This window comes from Coregonus clupeaformis, chromosome 35 (assembly GCF_020615455.1).
Source record: "Coregonus clupeaformis isolate EN_2021a chromosome 35, ASM2061545v1, whole genome shotgun sequence".
Lineage (NCBI taxonomy): Eukaryota > Metazoa > Chordata > Actinopteri > Salmoniformes > Salmonidae > Coregonus > Coregonus clupeaformis.
Window position 1 is genome coordinate 1674352 of NC_059226.1, and position 15026 is coordinate 1689377.

General features: G+C 42.1%; 1 protein-coding gene across 2 annotated transcripts in view; it reads left to right on the forward strand.

Annotated features, from left to right (window-relative positions):
* Positions 1 to 8795: 8795 nt before the first annotated feature.
* The window catches only part of LOC121551176 (nuclear body protein SP140-like protein), a 46473-nt gene continuing 40242 nt past the window's right edge, over positions 8796 to 15026 (forward strand). Inside the window, exons 1-3 of one of the 2 annotated variants that reach the window (XM_041863722.2) lie at positions 8796 to 9287; positions 13839 to 14013; positions 14238 to 14465. In XM_041863722.2, coding sequence (XP_041719656.1) covers positions 9144 to 9287; positions 13839 to 14013; positions 14238 to 14465 — 547 coding nt within the window. In that variant the 5' untranslated portion in view covers positions 8796 to 9143. The remainder of the gene's footprint in view (positions 9288 to 13838; positions 14014 to 14237; positions 14466 to 15026) is intronic. The other variant, XM_041863723.2, reaches the window with a different exon arrangement.

Below are 15026 nucleotides of genomic sequence, written 5' to 3' on the forward strand. Positions count from 1 at the left end.
TCCTGTCTGGGTTGGCGCCCCCCTTGGTTTGTGCTGTGGTGGAGACCTCTGTGGGCTATACTCGGCCTTGTCTCAGGATTGTAAGTTGGTGGTTGGGGATATCCCTCTAGTGGTGCGGGGGCTGTGCTTTGGCGGAGTGGGTGGGGTTATATCCTTCCTGTTTGGCCCTGTCCGGGGTTTCTTCGGATGGGGCCACAGTGTCTCCGGACCGCTCCTGTCTCAGCCTCCAGTATTTATGCTGCAGTAGTTTATGTGTCGGGGGGCTGGGGTTAGTTGGTTATACCTGGAGTACTTCTCCTGTCTTATCCAGTGTCCTGTGTGAATTTAAGTATGCTCTCTCTAATTCTCTCGTTCTCTCTTTCTCTCTGAGAACCTGAGCCCTAGGACCATACGTCAGGACTACCGGGCATGATGACACCTTGCTGTCCCCAGTCCGCCTGGCCTTGCTGCTATTCCAGTTTCAACTGTTCTGCCTGCGGCTACGAAACCCCTACCTGTCCCAGACCTGCTGTTTTCAACTCTTTAATGATCGGCTATGAAAAGCCAACTGAGAGACCTGAGCCCTAGGACCATACGTCGGGACTACCGGCCGTGGTGACTCCTTGCTGTCCCCAGTCCGCCTGGCCTTGCTGCTATTCCAGTTTCAACTGTTCTGCCTGCGGTTATGGAACCCCTACCTGTCCCAGACCTGCTGTTTTCAACTCTTAATGATCGGCTATGAAAAGCCAACTGAGATTTATTCCTGATTATTATTTGACCATGCTTGTCACTTATGAACATTTTTGAACATCTTGGCATGGTTCTGTTATAATCTCCACCCGGCACAGCCAGAAGAGGACTGGCCACCCCTCATAGCCTGGTTCCTCTCTAGGTTTCTTCCTAGGCTTTCGCCTTTCTAGGGAGTTTTTCCTAGCCACCGTGCTTCTACACCTGCATTACTAGCTGTTTGGGGTTTTAGGCTGGGTTTCTGTACAGCACTTCGAGATATTAGCTGATGTAAGAAGGGCTATATAAAATAAAATTGATTGATTGATTGATTGATCAAGCCTTACATCAAAGTTGCCTAAAGCTGAATGGAAGGTGTTATGCCCTGAACAGTTATTCAGAAGAAATTCCTCTGTGACTAGACATTTACATAAATTAACTTACCAGTGTGAACCCAAAATAAACACATTCTACACATTTACAAGCTACCTGTTTAAAGTGTTATTACAACCATGGTGTTCTTTTGTTACTGAAGCTTATTTAAGTGATAATGTCTGAGAAGAGATTGAAGTGATAATGCCTGTTTGGAGGCTGTATTGGGAGTTGTTAAGCCCGAGACGAAGTCGAAGCCGGCAAACCGTGCCAATATATCCTCCAAACAACGGCTTCGAGGGCATTATCACTTTTATACAACGGGTTATCAACATATTCTAATAATGATTGACATATTTTTATAAAAAGGTTATTTTGATGACTTTATTCATACTATTTCATCCTTCAACAAGATATAGTCCCGACACAAATCTAGGGTTGCTACCCAAGCCGGCTGGTCGTTCGTTCTATCGGTTCGGTTGCCAGAGACGCGACCCAGTCAATCAGTCTTTTTGTTCTGTATCTATGGACGCGACCCAGTCGTTCATTCTAAATGTTCCATTGCCATACTGGCTGGCAACTTTCTTATCCCTTGCTTGCTAGCTAGCCAACTACAGCTAACATAGAGTCGGATCAAAAAGTGCAGCCAGAGTAACAGCAAAGTAGCTGCATTTGGTGAAGCTGTTTTCTAGTGACATTTATTTGGATACATCCATAACAATGAGTTAATGAGGCGCGATTTCGCCTGGCATTGAAAATGTGCTCACTCGTCAGGACACTGTTGTTCAGAGGAGCTAGCCAACAACACAGCTAACACAATCTCTTCAAACTGAAGCTGGAAAGACCGCAAACTAGCTGCACTTCATTTCATTTGACCTTTTTCAATTGAGATTTCTTTGTATATACATTATCCATAAAAATTATGCCAGCTGATTCATGATTTTGACTGGCTGAGAAACGCTGCCTGCCTGTCTGTCTCGTCCCGACTCCCGACACGTTCATTACTATGGGACAGCTGGAGATCGAATTTGAATATTGAAACAATGTTGTAAATGTTGGAGAGACTGACAGCAAGGTTTATACAAATCTCCGATGTTGAAAACTAAATGTTAGTCTAAAAAAATGTGAGATAATGTCTAGATACTTTTTATAGTGGGGATCAAATGTATAAATTGCTTGGCTGGGCTGATGAGACAGTGGATTGCGCAGTCAAATGGAACAGAGTAAATAGGCATTTTAACGTCATAAATTTAGCCGGTGGTAACTTGTGGAATAGACACCGGCTGGAATGCGGTTTTAACCAATCAGCATTCAGTATTAGACCCACTCGTTGTATAAATATAAAATAACCTGACAATGATCCACATCATATGGGTAGACAAATAATGTAAGTGTGTCTTGCAGCAGAACACAACTATCTTTTTTTTAGGATGCAAACCAGTAATATGAATCACTGTTGATCCATCCTGTTCTGATCTAATGAGATGGATGCAGGATTTTCTAAGGAAATTGCTGCTGACATTAACCATAGCTTAGGGTATTTAATTAACTTCAGACAGGTTGTAAATGGCTTCAGACTGAGCATTTCTCACCATTTATTTCCAGAGATCAATTTCCATTTTATAACAGCTAGTGTCGTTTTATTTACAGCAGTGTGTTGACTAATTATTGCTTTCTTCAGTGGAAATACAGAATATGTATAAAAAGAGATGTACGACTATTTAACCATGTCAATCATTACTGAAACATGCAATCTACAAACATTTAACCAGTTAAAGATAGTGAATACATGACTACTGGATACAAATATTTTATAAAAAATATTTCATACAAAAGTCAAGAGTTGGCTATAACATGAGTACAAAGTGAGTGTGTGTATATGTGTGTAAGTGTTTGTGTGTGTGTGTATTATAATTTCCCATCATAAAAATGTATCCCCATTCCCCAATCAAATACCTTAATCGATACCAACAACAAAAAAACATTCTGTATTTTTTCTCTAATCTGGCAAACCTCATAAAATGTAACATAGCCTTGTATAAAATGCATTATGAAGCAAATGGTGTAATGTACATGAAAAAGTGGAGCCTTGTATTAAATGCATTATGAAGAAAATTGTGCAGGCCTTTCTGAATACATGTGCACCAGTATCCCAAAGTATTAAGCGAAAACAAGCACAGAAAACAGTATTGTCAGTAATAAAATAAAAAATAACGTACTATTATATTATAATTATTTTGGTGACAACCTGGTTGATTAACAATTTTGGGTTGTTAACACATTTGTTTTTTTATAGAAATAAATGTGGGACACAAAAAAAGGCAGTGTAGAACATCATTGCCCATCATGCATTGCTCTAATAACTTTCAAAAGATTGTTCTGAAGTTTGCCCCAAAAATATGTATTTTCCTAGGAATTAAGTCGCACAAAAATGTGTGTATTTTCCTACAAGTTAAGTCACACAAAAATTTGTCTTTTCACATTGCATTCAATGGCACCGGAGGGGATGGCTGCCGTTTTTATCTTGACCAACCATGGTATTTTGTGTGTTCTTTCGCATTGTTTGTAACGTATGTTGTACATAATGTTGCTGCTACCGTCTCTTATGACCGAAAAGAGCTTCTGGACAGAACAGCGATTACTCACCTTGAACTGGACAAATAATTTTTCTTTAATGAGTCGGACGAGAGGGATTTGCTCCAGACACCCGACAGGGCCCTCATCCCAGTCATTCGCAGTAGAAAGAAAAGGAGATATCGCGGAAGAAGATCGGGGTGCCTGGTAAGGAGCCGGCGATGAGTGGCTAATCTGCCTTTGCCATCGGTACTATTGGCCAATTTACAATCACTTGATAATAAAGTGGACGAACTACAAGCACGTATATCCTACCAATGGGACATTAAAAACTGTAATATCTTGTGTTTCACCAAGTCGTGTTATACACTGTATCGGCAGGATAGAACAGCAGCCTCTGGTATGACAAGGGGTGGCGGTCTATGTATATTTGAAAACTCTAGACCACCTTTACTCCACAAACAGAGATGCGTACAAAGCTCTCCCTCGCCCTCCATTTGGCAAATCTGACCATAATTCTATCCTCCTCATTCCTGCTTACAAGCAAAAACTAAAGCAGGAAGCACCAGTTACTCGGTCAATAAAAAAGTGGTCAAATGAAGCAGATGCTAAGCTACAGGACCTGTTTTGCTAGCACAGACTGGAATATGTTCCAGGATTCTTCCGATGGCATTGAGAAGTACACCACATCAGTCACTGGCTTCATCAATAAGTGCATCGATGACATCATCCCCACAGTGACAGTACGTACATACCTCAACCAGAAGCCATGGATTACAGGCAACATCCGCACTAAGCTAAAGCGTAGAGCTGCCGCTTTCAAGGAGCGGGACTCTAACCCAGAAGCTTATAGTCTCCCGAGTGGCGCAGTGGTCTAAGGCACTGCATCGCAGTGTTAACTGTGCCACCAGAGATCCTGGTTCGAATCCAGGCTCTGTCGCAGCCGGCCGCGACCGGGAGACCCATGGGGCGGCGCACAATTGGCCCAGCGTCGTCCAGGGTAGGGGAGGGAATGGCCGGCAGGGATGTAGCTCAGTTGATAGAGCATGGCGTTTGCAACGCCAGGGTTGTGGGTTTGATTCCCACGGGGGGCCAGTATAAAAAAAATAAAAAAAAATTTAAAAAAAAGATCTATTCACTAACTGTAAGTCGCTCTGGATAAGAGCGTCTGCTAAATGACTAAAATGTAAATGTAAAATGTTATAAGAAATCCCGCTATGCCCTCCGACGAACCATCAAACAGGCAAAGCATCAATACAGGACAAAGATTGAATCGTACTACGCCGGCTCCGACGCTCGTTGGATGTGGCAGGGCTTGCAAACTATTACAGACTACAAAGGGAATTACAGCCACGAGCTGCCAGTGACACGAGCCTACCAGACCAGCTAAAGTACTTCTGTGCTCGCTTCGAGGCAAGTAACACTGAAACATGCATGAGATCATCAGCTGTTCCGGACAACTGTGTGATAACGCTCTCCGTAGCCGATATGAGTAAGACCTTTAAACAGGTCAACATTCACAAGGCCGCAGGGCCAGACGGATTACCAGGACGTGTAGTTCGAGCATGCGTTGACCAACTGGCTAGTGTCTTCACTGACATTTTCAACCTCTCCCTGTCTGAGTCTGTAATACCAACATGTTTCAAGCAGACCACCATAGTCCCTGTGCCCAAGAACACTAAGGTAACTTGCCTAGATGACTACCGACCCGTAGCACTCACGTCTGTAGCCATGAAGTGCTTTGAAAGGCTGGTCATGGCTCATATCAACACCATTATCCAAGAAACCCTAGACCCACTCCAATTTGCATACTGCCCCAACAGATCCACAGATGATGCAATCTCTATTGCGCTCCACACTGCCCTTTCACACCTGGACAAAAGGAACACCTATGTGAGAATGCTATTCATTGACTATTTTTACATTTAAATTTTAGTCATTTAGCAGACGCTCTTATCCAGAGCGACTTACAGTTAGTGAGTGCATACATTTTCATACTGTTTTCATACCGTGAGAAACGAACCCACAACCCTGGCGTTGCAAATGCCATGCTCTACCAACTGAGCTACACGGGGCCCTACAGCTCAGCGTTCAACACCATAGTGCCCTCAAAGCTCATCACTAAGCTAAGGACCCTGGGACTAAACACCTCCCTCTGCAACTGGATCCTGGACTTCCTGACGGGCCGACCCCCAGGTGGTAAGGGTAGGTAACAACACATCCGACACGCTGATCCTCAACACGGGGGCCCCTCAGGGGTGCGTGCTCTGTCCCTTCCTGTACTCCCTGTTCACTCATGACTGCATGGCCAGGCACGACTCCAACACCATCATTAAGTTTGCCGATGACACAACAGTGGTAGGCCTGATAACCGACAACGACGAGATAACCTCTAGGGAGGTCAGAGACCTGGCCATGTGGTGCCAGGACAACAACCTCTCCCTCAATGTGATCAAGACAAAGGACATGAATGTGGACTACAGGAAAAAGAAAAGGACCGAGCACGGCCCCATTCTCATCGACAGGGCTGTAGTAGAGCAGGTTGAGAGCTTCATGTTCCTTAGTGTCCACATCAACAACAAACTAACATGGTCCAAGCACACCAAGACAGTCGTGAAGAGGGCATGACAAAACCTATATCCCCCTAAGGAGACTGAATAGATTTGGCATGGGTCCTCAGATCCTCAAAAGGTTCTACAGCTGCACCATCGAGAGCATCCTGACTGGTTGCATCCCTGCCTGGTAAGGCACTACAGAGGGTAGTGCGTACGGCCCAGTACATCACTGGGGCCAAGCTTCCTGCCATCCAGGACCTCTATACCAGGCAGTGTCAGAGGAAGGCCCTAAAAATTGTCAAAGACTCCAGCCACCCTAGTCATAGACTGTTCTCTCTGCTACCGCACGGCAAGCTGTACCGGAGCGCCAAGTCTAGGTCCAAGAGGCTTCTAAACAACTTCTACCCCCCAAGCCATAAGACTCATGAACAAGTAATCAAATGGCTACCCAGACTATTTGCACCCCCCTTTCATGCTGCTGCTACTCTCTGTTTATTATCTATGCATAGTCACTTTAATAACTCTACCTACATGTACATATTACCTCAATTACCTTGACTAACCGGTGCCCCCGCATATTGACTCGGTACCAGTACCCCCTGTATATAGCCTCGCTATTGTTATTTTTACTGCTGCTCTTTAATTATTTGTTACTTTTATTTCCTGTTATTGTATATAGTAGTTTTTTGTGTGATTTTTTTGTTGTTGTTGGTATTCTTTCTTAAAACTGCATTGTTGGTTAAGGGCTTGTAAGTAAGCATTTCACTGTAAGGTCTACACCTGTTGTATTAGGCGCATGTGACAAATACAATTTGATTTGATTTGAATTAAACCACACAAAAACACACATAAATGCACGAAATCTGCTGAAATACTTTTTGGTACATATTTTCACGAATTGAGTGTGAGATTGTGTTGCCCTGTTTGTGAGAGGGACGGTCTTGTGGTTCACCAGAAACCTGCCGACCCGCTCATTAGGCCTATGGCGGCAGATTGACGAGGGCAGCATTTTCTGAGCTAAACTGACCAAGAAATAGCTCCAACAACACATAAAACCTCACATAATTCTGCCCAAAAGCAATTATAATTTCTCTTTCGACCAGTGGCATATGGGTTTTTAGGTGAGCGCTGATGCCACCCTGTGATAAGCAGTGCCCACTTTGTCAAAGGCAGGGATGCAAAATATTTATCTTGTCCATTCACAGCGCTCCTCTCCAGGGTGCTGTTGGAGAGACGTGTCGCTCCACCAACATTCCATCAAAAACGAATCTAACAGAAATCATGTAGCAGATATAGCATATGGTAGAATGAGTATGTGGCCTTTTCTGTAGTCTACAGGGCGGAGATAAAATGTATGACAATGTAATGAGACTTTTTGCATTAGGTTTCTCCGATCAAATAGCCTAACCTCATTAGCCTAACCCCAATCAAATACAAAATGCGCTGACATGTTAACAAACAACATATACTAAAAACAGGACAGGTCAAAGTAAAATGGACAATATGGAATGGACAATCAGGCTACTCTCAACTGCTGTCCAGGAGTTTTATCCCGTGGGTTAAATTGTCATGATCAGTGGTTTCAAGTATGTATCCGTCAACTTTTTACGAGCTAATTGTAGCGAAAAAGAAAATACTTCTGCATTTTCTGCTGTCAACAAATTGCAAATAGGCTCAGGATAACTCCTCCTGATAAAGTTGGGTAGCTGATATTCAGAGCTTAAATAGCCAAATTGATTAGTCACAGGAATCAGGACTAATAAAGCCAATGCAACGGCCTGCTTTACAAACCCTGGATCTACCAGTGGGTTCGATCCCCGGGACCACCCATACACAAAAAATGTATGCACGCATGACTGTAAGTCGCTTTGGATAAAAGCGTCTGCTAAATGGCATATTATTATTATTATTATTACCATATCGACAGGCATTCATAAAATTCCATTGTGGGCCGACATGGTAGGCTACACCCCAGTAAGCACGGGCCGACGTCTTTTTTTTGGTCCTGTCCATACCTGCAGTCTTTTTTTGGTGTTTTACAAATGGTAGGCCTACCACATAGATGGGCATTCAATTTCAGGCAACACTGTAGGCTATACCTCAGTAAGCACTGACCAATATAATAATAATAATAATAATAATAATAATAATAATAATAATAATATAATAATAATAATAACACTGATGCCTTTTGGATGTATTTTTTGGTCTTGTCCAGATGGCTTTTTTGGTGCCATCTGGACCGGCCTTGATTTCCATATCCACTGATGTTGGTTTTTGGTCCACTCCGGACCAAATCTGAACAAATCATAGACGTCTATGTTTGGTTCAGATTTTGTCCGGTCTGGGCCAGCCTTGATTTGGCCCAAACATAGATGTCTATAAATTACGTATTTTAACATCTGATTTCAACATCTGGAAAATACGTATTTTCACCTTTTCATTCAGAACCTAAATTGAACCTAACTTTAACCCCTGGAAAAATACGTATTGTAGACGTCCTTTTAACATTATTTTGCTTACTGGGACTATTCTGGTGGGGCTGCAATTTTGTTGTTTGCCTAGGGCGGTAGAGTGGCCAGGACCGACCCGTCACATGAGCACTTTCACTTTCCAAACGTCATTTGAAGTGGCCTTCAGTGCTGGCGGGAGATCGATTTTATCTTCGAAAATAACAATACCAACATGTTGTAGACCTACAGCTGAAAAGTTTTTGATTACGTCCATCGTCCAAACTGGAATGTAGACTATTTTCGTCTCGATTGCTTTTGCGCGTCTATCGTCTGAATCAAACGGAAATAGCCTACAATCATATCAATATGAACCGGTTCGTTAATTATTAAACTGTTAATAATATTCAGTGACCTGGTAAATATAGCATTTTTTTCAACAAGAAAACTGATTTGAAGAGGTGAACTGCATTTGCGATCGGCGCCAATGGACCCGTTGGATTTTCTGACAGATAAGCAGTTACTGCAGTTTTTGCGCCATAGTAGGACAGAGATGTCGTGCATGGAGAAACCACACACCTTTCTTAACCAGCTCCGAGACCACCACCTCATTCCGGAGAAAACGTACAAGGTGAGAGCAGTAGAGACCGCCAAATTCCTATAGACATACCCTCCCACTCAAAGGTTAAATGTAATCCCATCGGTCACAATACCGAAAAAAAACTTGGGTAGGCCTATTTTACATGCTTTAAATAAGGTAAAGTTGTACTTAACAAATAAGTCATATATTATGCATTATTAAGGTGAAGTATGATTCAGAGAAGTTTCATTAGATTTCTCAAAATGTTAACAAGACAAGGATACATCTCGAAGGTGTAGACCTACTTTTACACCAGAAGTCTGTATTCAACAGCTTAAAAAACAAATAGATTGTTGAAATGTTTTAATATTTTGTTTCATGTTTAAAGGGTCTAGTTTACATAGGCTGTGTGCCTTAATTTTCAATACATTTACTTTAAAGGGGTCATCATGAATTTGACAGTAATTTATAGTCAGCTCAGTGGCAAGTAAAATTCAGTGTTTAATATTAAAGTACACCTACTGTAATATAAATACAGTATCATAGCAAGTACTGTGTAATGACACAGTACAATACTGTAAACTTTACTGTATTAGGCCTATACTGTAAAAAAGTAAATGCTACAATCATCAGAATGAATGAATGATTGGCTGAATGAATTACATTTGAGGTGAGGGTTTGTATTTCACAGTATTTTACTGTAATTACAAGGAATTGGTGCAAGATTTGACCAAATATGTAGGAAGAGGTCATCGTCTGATGGAGTCTGTGAAGGAAGAAACCACATGGAAGAAGTGGTAAGCAAGTTATGTCCAAAAAACAGATTTTCACCAAGTCAAATAAATGTATTGTGTTAGAGGTATCATGATGCTTGTATCTAAACCTTTTTATGGCAATTGTGTCTGACATGTAGCATTATTGAAAAAAATCTGTATTGGGTTAAAGATGTGCAGGTGTACATCTGGTCTGTAAGAATATCGAGGCTGAAGTACAAGTGTTGACCTGGTTTGTATGAGTGTTGAGGCTTGGGCACTGGGGTAGACCTGTTTTATATGCATATGCCCCTGGATTTACCTGGTTTATATGATTAATGGGTTGTAGGGATACACAAGTCTCATACAAGTAATGGGTCTATTGCCCATTAAAATCCTTTCTGGCAACAAGTTTGTGGTAGGAAAGAAAGTGAATGGGGATAGAGCACATGTGTTATACCACTGTACTATGGGTTTATCTATGAAATGATAAGCGTATACAGGTCAAAGGTCATAGGACTAACATATGAAAATAACAAGTTTGGGGTGTGCAGCGAATAGCTGGATATACAGGTAACTGAAAAAATAAAGGAAACACTTAAAACAAGGGTTCTGGCGGCTCTGTTATGGTGTGGGTGCATTTTCCTGGCATGGTTTAGGTTTACTCAATACCTTTAGAGGGCAAGGTAAACACCAATAAATACACAGCCATTCTGAGTGATCACCTTCAATCTATGATTCATATGATTAATCATTTATATCCTGATGGGAGTGGTCTCTTCCAGGATGACAATGCCCCCATCCACAGGGCAAGAGTGGTCACTGAATGGTTTGATGAGCACGAAAATGATGTTTACCATATGCCATGGCCGTCTCAGTCACCAGATCTCAACCAAGTTGAACACTTATGGGAGATTCTGGAACGGTGCCTGAGACAGCATTTTCCACCAGCATCAACAAAACACCAAATTATGGAATTACTCGTGGAAGAATGGTGCCGCATCCCTCCAATAGATTTCCATACACTTGTAAAATCTATGCCAAGGCACATTGAAGCTGTTCTGACGACTTGTGGCAGCCCAACGCCCTATTAAGACACATTATATTGTTGTTTCCTTTATCTTGGCAGTTACCTTCAGGTTACTGTTGGTGACTTGGGGAATGCAGGCCTAAGGAAAGTGGGTAACAGGGCTGAGATAGGCAAGTAACAGGGATGTGTATTGGCAAAGGAACTGGGGTCTATGATTAGCAAATAGGGCATTTAGGGATAGGATATGGGTGCATCGGTACTTGATTGTACCAATATTAGGGTATTAGCACGTAGGTGTTAGGGTTAGGGCATGGGGTAACAGGGCTGGGGTGTGTGAGTAATTGGGTTTAGGTGTGTGGGTAAGTGGGCTGAAGTACAATGCCAAGCGTCATGTCTGGAGGAAACCTGGCACTATCCCTACAGTGAAGCATGGTGGTGGCAGCATCATGCTGTGGGGATGTTTTTCAGTGGCAGGGACTGTGAGACTAGTCAGGATCATGGAAAAGATGAACGGAGCAAAGTACAGGGCGGCAGGTAGCTTAGTGGTTAAGAGCCGAGCCGACTAGGTGAAAAATCTGTCGATGTGCCCTTGAGCAAGGCACTTAACCCTAATTGCTCATGAAAGTCGCTCTGGATAAGAGCGTCTGCTAAATGACTAAAATGTAAATGTAAATGTAAATGTACAGAGTGATCCTTGATGAAAACCTGCTCCAGAGCGCTCAGGACTCAGGACCTCAGACGGGTGAAGGTTCACCTTTCAACAGGACAACAACCCTAAGCAAACAGCCAAGACAACGCAGGAGTGGCTTCGGGACAAGTTTCTGAATGTCCTTGAGTGGCCCAGCCAGAGCCCGGACATGAACCCGATCGAATGTCTCTGGAGAGACCTGAAAATAGCTGACAGAGTTTAAGAGGATCTGCAGAGAAGAATGGGAGAAACTCCCCAAATACAGGTGTGGCAAGCTTGTAACGTCATACCCAAGAATACTCGAGGCTGTCTGAACCGGACCAAATTTGAACCAATCATAGACATCTATGTTTCACAAGTTTGGAAAGCACAGTACAGTACAGTAGAGCACAGCAGAGTACAGTACATTGCAGTACAGTACAGCACAGTAAAGAAAAGTTGACTATAGTACAGTAGAGTACAGTACAATACAGTAGAGCACAGTACAGTTAAAAAAGTAAGTATAGTTCAGTATAATGTACTGTATTGTTTAATACTTTACACTAATGTACTATACTGAACTAAACTGTACTCAACTGAATTAAACTCTACTCTACTGTACTCTACTGATTTAAACTCTACTGTACACCTTACAGTACTGTACTGTAGTACTTTACTCTACCGAATAAAACCCTGATTCAACCTACAGAATTTATTTGGTAAAATTCTTCCCCCTAGTTTGCAAGTAAAGGTGCCTGGAAGAACCTTTTGGGTTGTCACACCAGCGGAACCTTTCTGGTTAAAAAAGGTTCCTAGAGGAACCGCTCTGAAAAGGGTCCTCGAGGGTCTTCGAGGAACCTCTGTGTAAAGGTCAATGATGTGTATAAACCCTGGATGACTGACAGTGGGTTCTGCATTGAAGCCACCGCGCAGCCATCTTGGTACTTCTCCATTGTAAAACATATTCTACATTCATTTTTGACGAGTTTATTGTATTACAGACACCTTAATGCATACTTTTAAATTATATAATGTGAGCTAAACATAAAATAAATACAAATATATAAAAACACTTTGTACTAATGTTACTGTCCCCACTACAACAACAAAAAATAATTAAATACATGTCATTTTGTCCTTGAAACATTGAATTGAAATACTGTATTACTGTATAGTTATTCCATTCATTCCGCTGGAGGACTGCTGTAAATCTCTTTTATCAACATATTCGGCTCTATTTACGCTCAGATTCGAAAATGCTAATTAGCATCAAAGTAGACATCATGCAAGACTACAAATCCCTGCAAGCTCCTGCACGTCACCTCTAGCTGACACCTTTGCTAACAGGTATTGTGTCAATTTAAAACTTGCACAAGACATTTCACAGAATTGTCCATTTAAAGAAATGTAGCTCATTTATTAATTACTACATTTAGCTAACATTAGATAGTTGATCCAGAGATTCCTACCATTGCCTCGATTTGGCAGTCTGGTCCAGATCCTCATGGCATTTGTAGTTCTTTATGGTAACCACATTAGCAGCTAATTAGCATTTCATTTTGGGGGGTAAATACAGGTGAATATATTGATAAAAGTCACCTTGTCCTAGAGAGATTTACACGGGTTATCAAAACGTCACGCCAGGGTAAGCCTACATGAAACACAGCCCTTATTTTAAGTGTTTCTAAAAAAAAAAGATGGGAAAAATGAACGATTGTAACCATTTCCCTGTTTGACCGCTAGAGGTTCCTTGAGGATCTCCAGAGTTCATCGGGTCAAAAAAAAGATGGGAAAAATGAACGATTGTAACCATTTCCCTGTTTGACCGCTAGAGGTTCTTTGAGGATCTCCAGGGTTCATCGGGTCAACACTAATTCTAAGAATGTACTGTGTACACTAAGACCAGTCACTGTCCTATTACTAGCTGGGTACAAACAATATAAATAACAGGTCTTTGAATGTTATTGTAAGAGTGAAAATTGGAGTTGATAATCATTGATTAGTAATGCCTGATGTGTGTCCATAAATTCCTGTCTGTCACATGAACTGATTGGGATGGTCGTTGCTTCTAGAGAATCAAGTCTATCACTCCAGCCACAATTTGACAACCCCCACAAATTGGACCATAGTTTTGTATTTGACCCCTCCTGCAGAAGCTGATTCGGATGAGGAGTAAGGAGCTGAGGGAGAAGGGTGTGTACGAGGTGTTGGACTGGGTGGAGGCAAAGAGGCCCCACTGCATCAAGCTGTTCTGGAGCTGTGTGTTCAGGGACCACCTCCTGCAGCAGTACCCCACGTTACGCCTGCTACGAAACCACCTTCTGGACGGTCAGTTCTGGAGCCTTCACCCTTATTATTGTCTTATAATGGCATTTGTTAGTTAATATCGGTATATAATTCTAACTCCTAGTGGAATATAAATGTAGTCACAATGGTGGATACTTTGAAGTTGAGGTTCGAAGCCCTGTCAAATTTGTATAATGATTTTTGTAATTAGGTGTACATGATTTAGGTTGCATGGTTTGCTAAATGTTGCCTCCAATCCCTTCCAGGGTCGTTCACATTCTATGAGAAACTGCCAGAGAAGGTGGAGAAGGAAGAGGAGGAGGATAAGAAGAAGAAGGCTTCAACAGAAGGAGAAGAGGAGGAGGAGGAGGAGAAGAAGAAGACAGGAAGGAAACAGAGGAAAAAGAGAAGTGAGAGTATGGAGGAGGAGCAGCCCAGCACGTCCACCCAGTCCACCCCCAGTCAGAAGAGGAAAGTCCCGAGGCTCAAATACAGTGAGTCCCAGGCTTCATGTTCCCTGGGGGAAAGAGGAGGCCTTGAGTCGGAAAGTCTAAAGTACCTGTAAATAACTGTCAAAGAGGAAAGATGGAGTCAGGAAAGATGGCGGACTGAACACAGCAGTGCAGATCACCTCAAGATCAAAACGTAATATTAAATATCAGTAAGTTAGACTAAATATTAGCACTTCATATACTGGTGGGTAATAACCTTCAATCTGGATAACAAGACAAAACAAATCATAAAGCTAGAGAAATGTATCGACAAATATTACGAAAACAAGCAACACCCAAATATGACAGAGAGTAAACAAGGAGAACCAATCTCCAAAAGGAAACGCGACTCCTCGACGGACACAGACGACTTAAGCTTTTCACCACCGGGAATGGTAAGGGCGGACACCGATCTGATAAAATCGATAAATGACAAACTGGGCATACTTGAATTAGTCAGTAAAGATATAAAGGAGTTGAAGGCGAGCCTCGAGATGATTGATGAAAAAGCTGCGACAATGGAGAAAGAAACTAAAAAGCTAAAAGGGACAGTCAATAAGATTA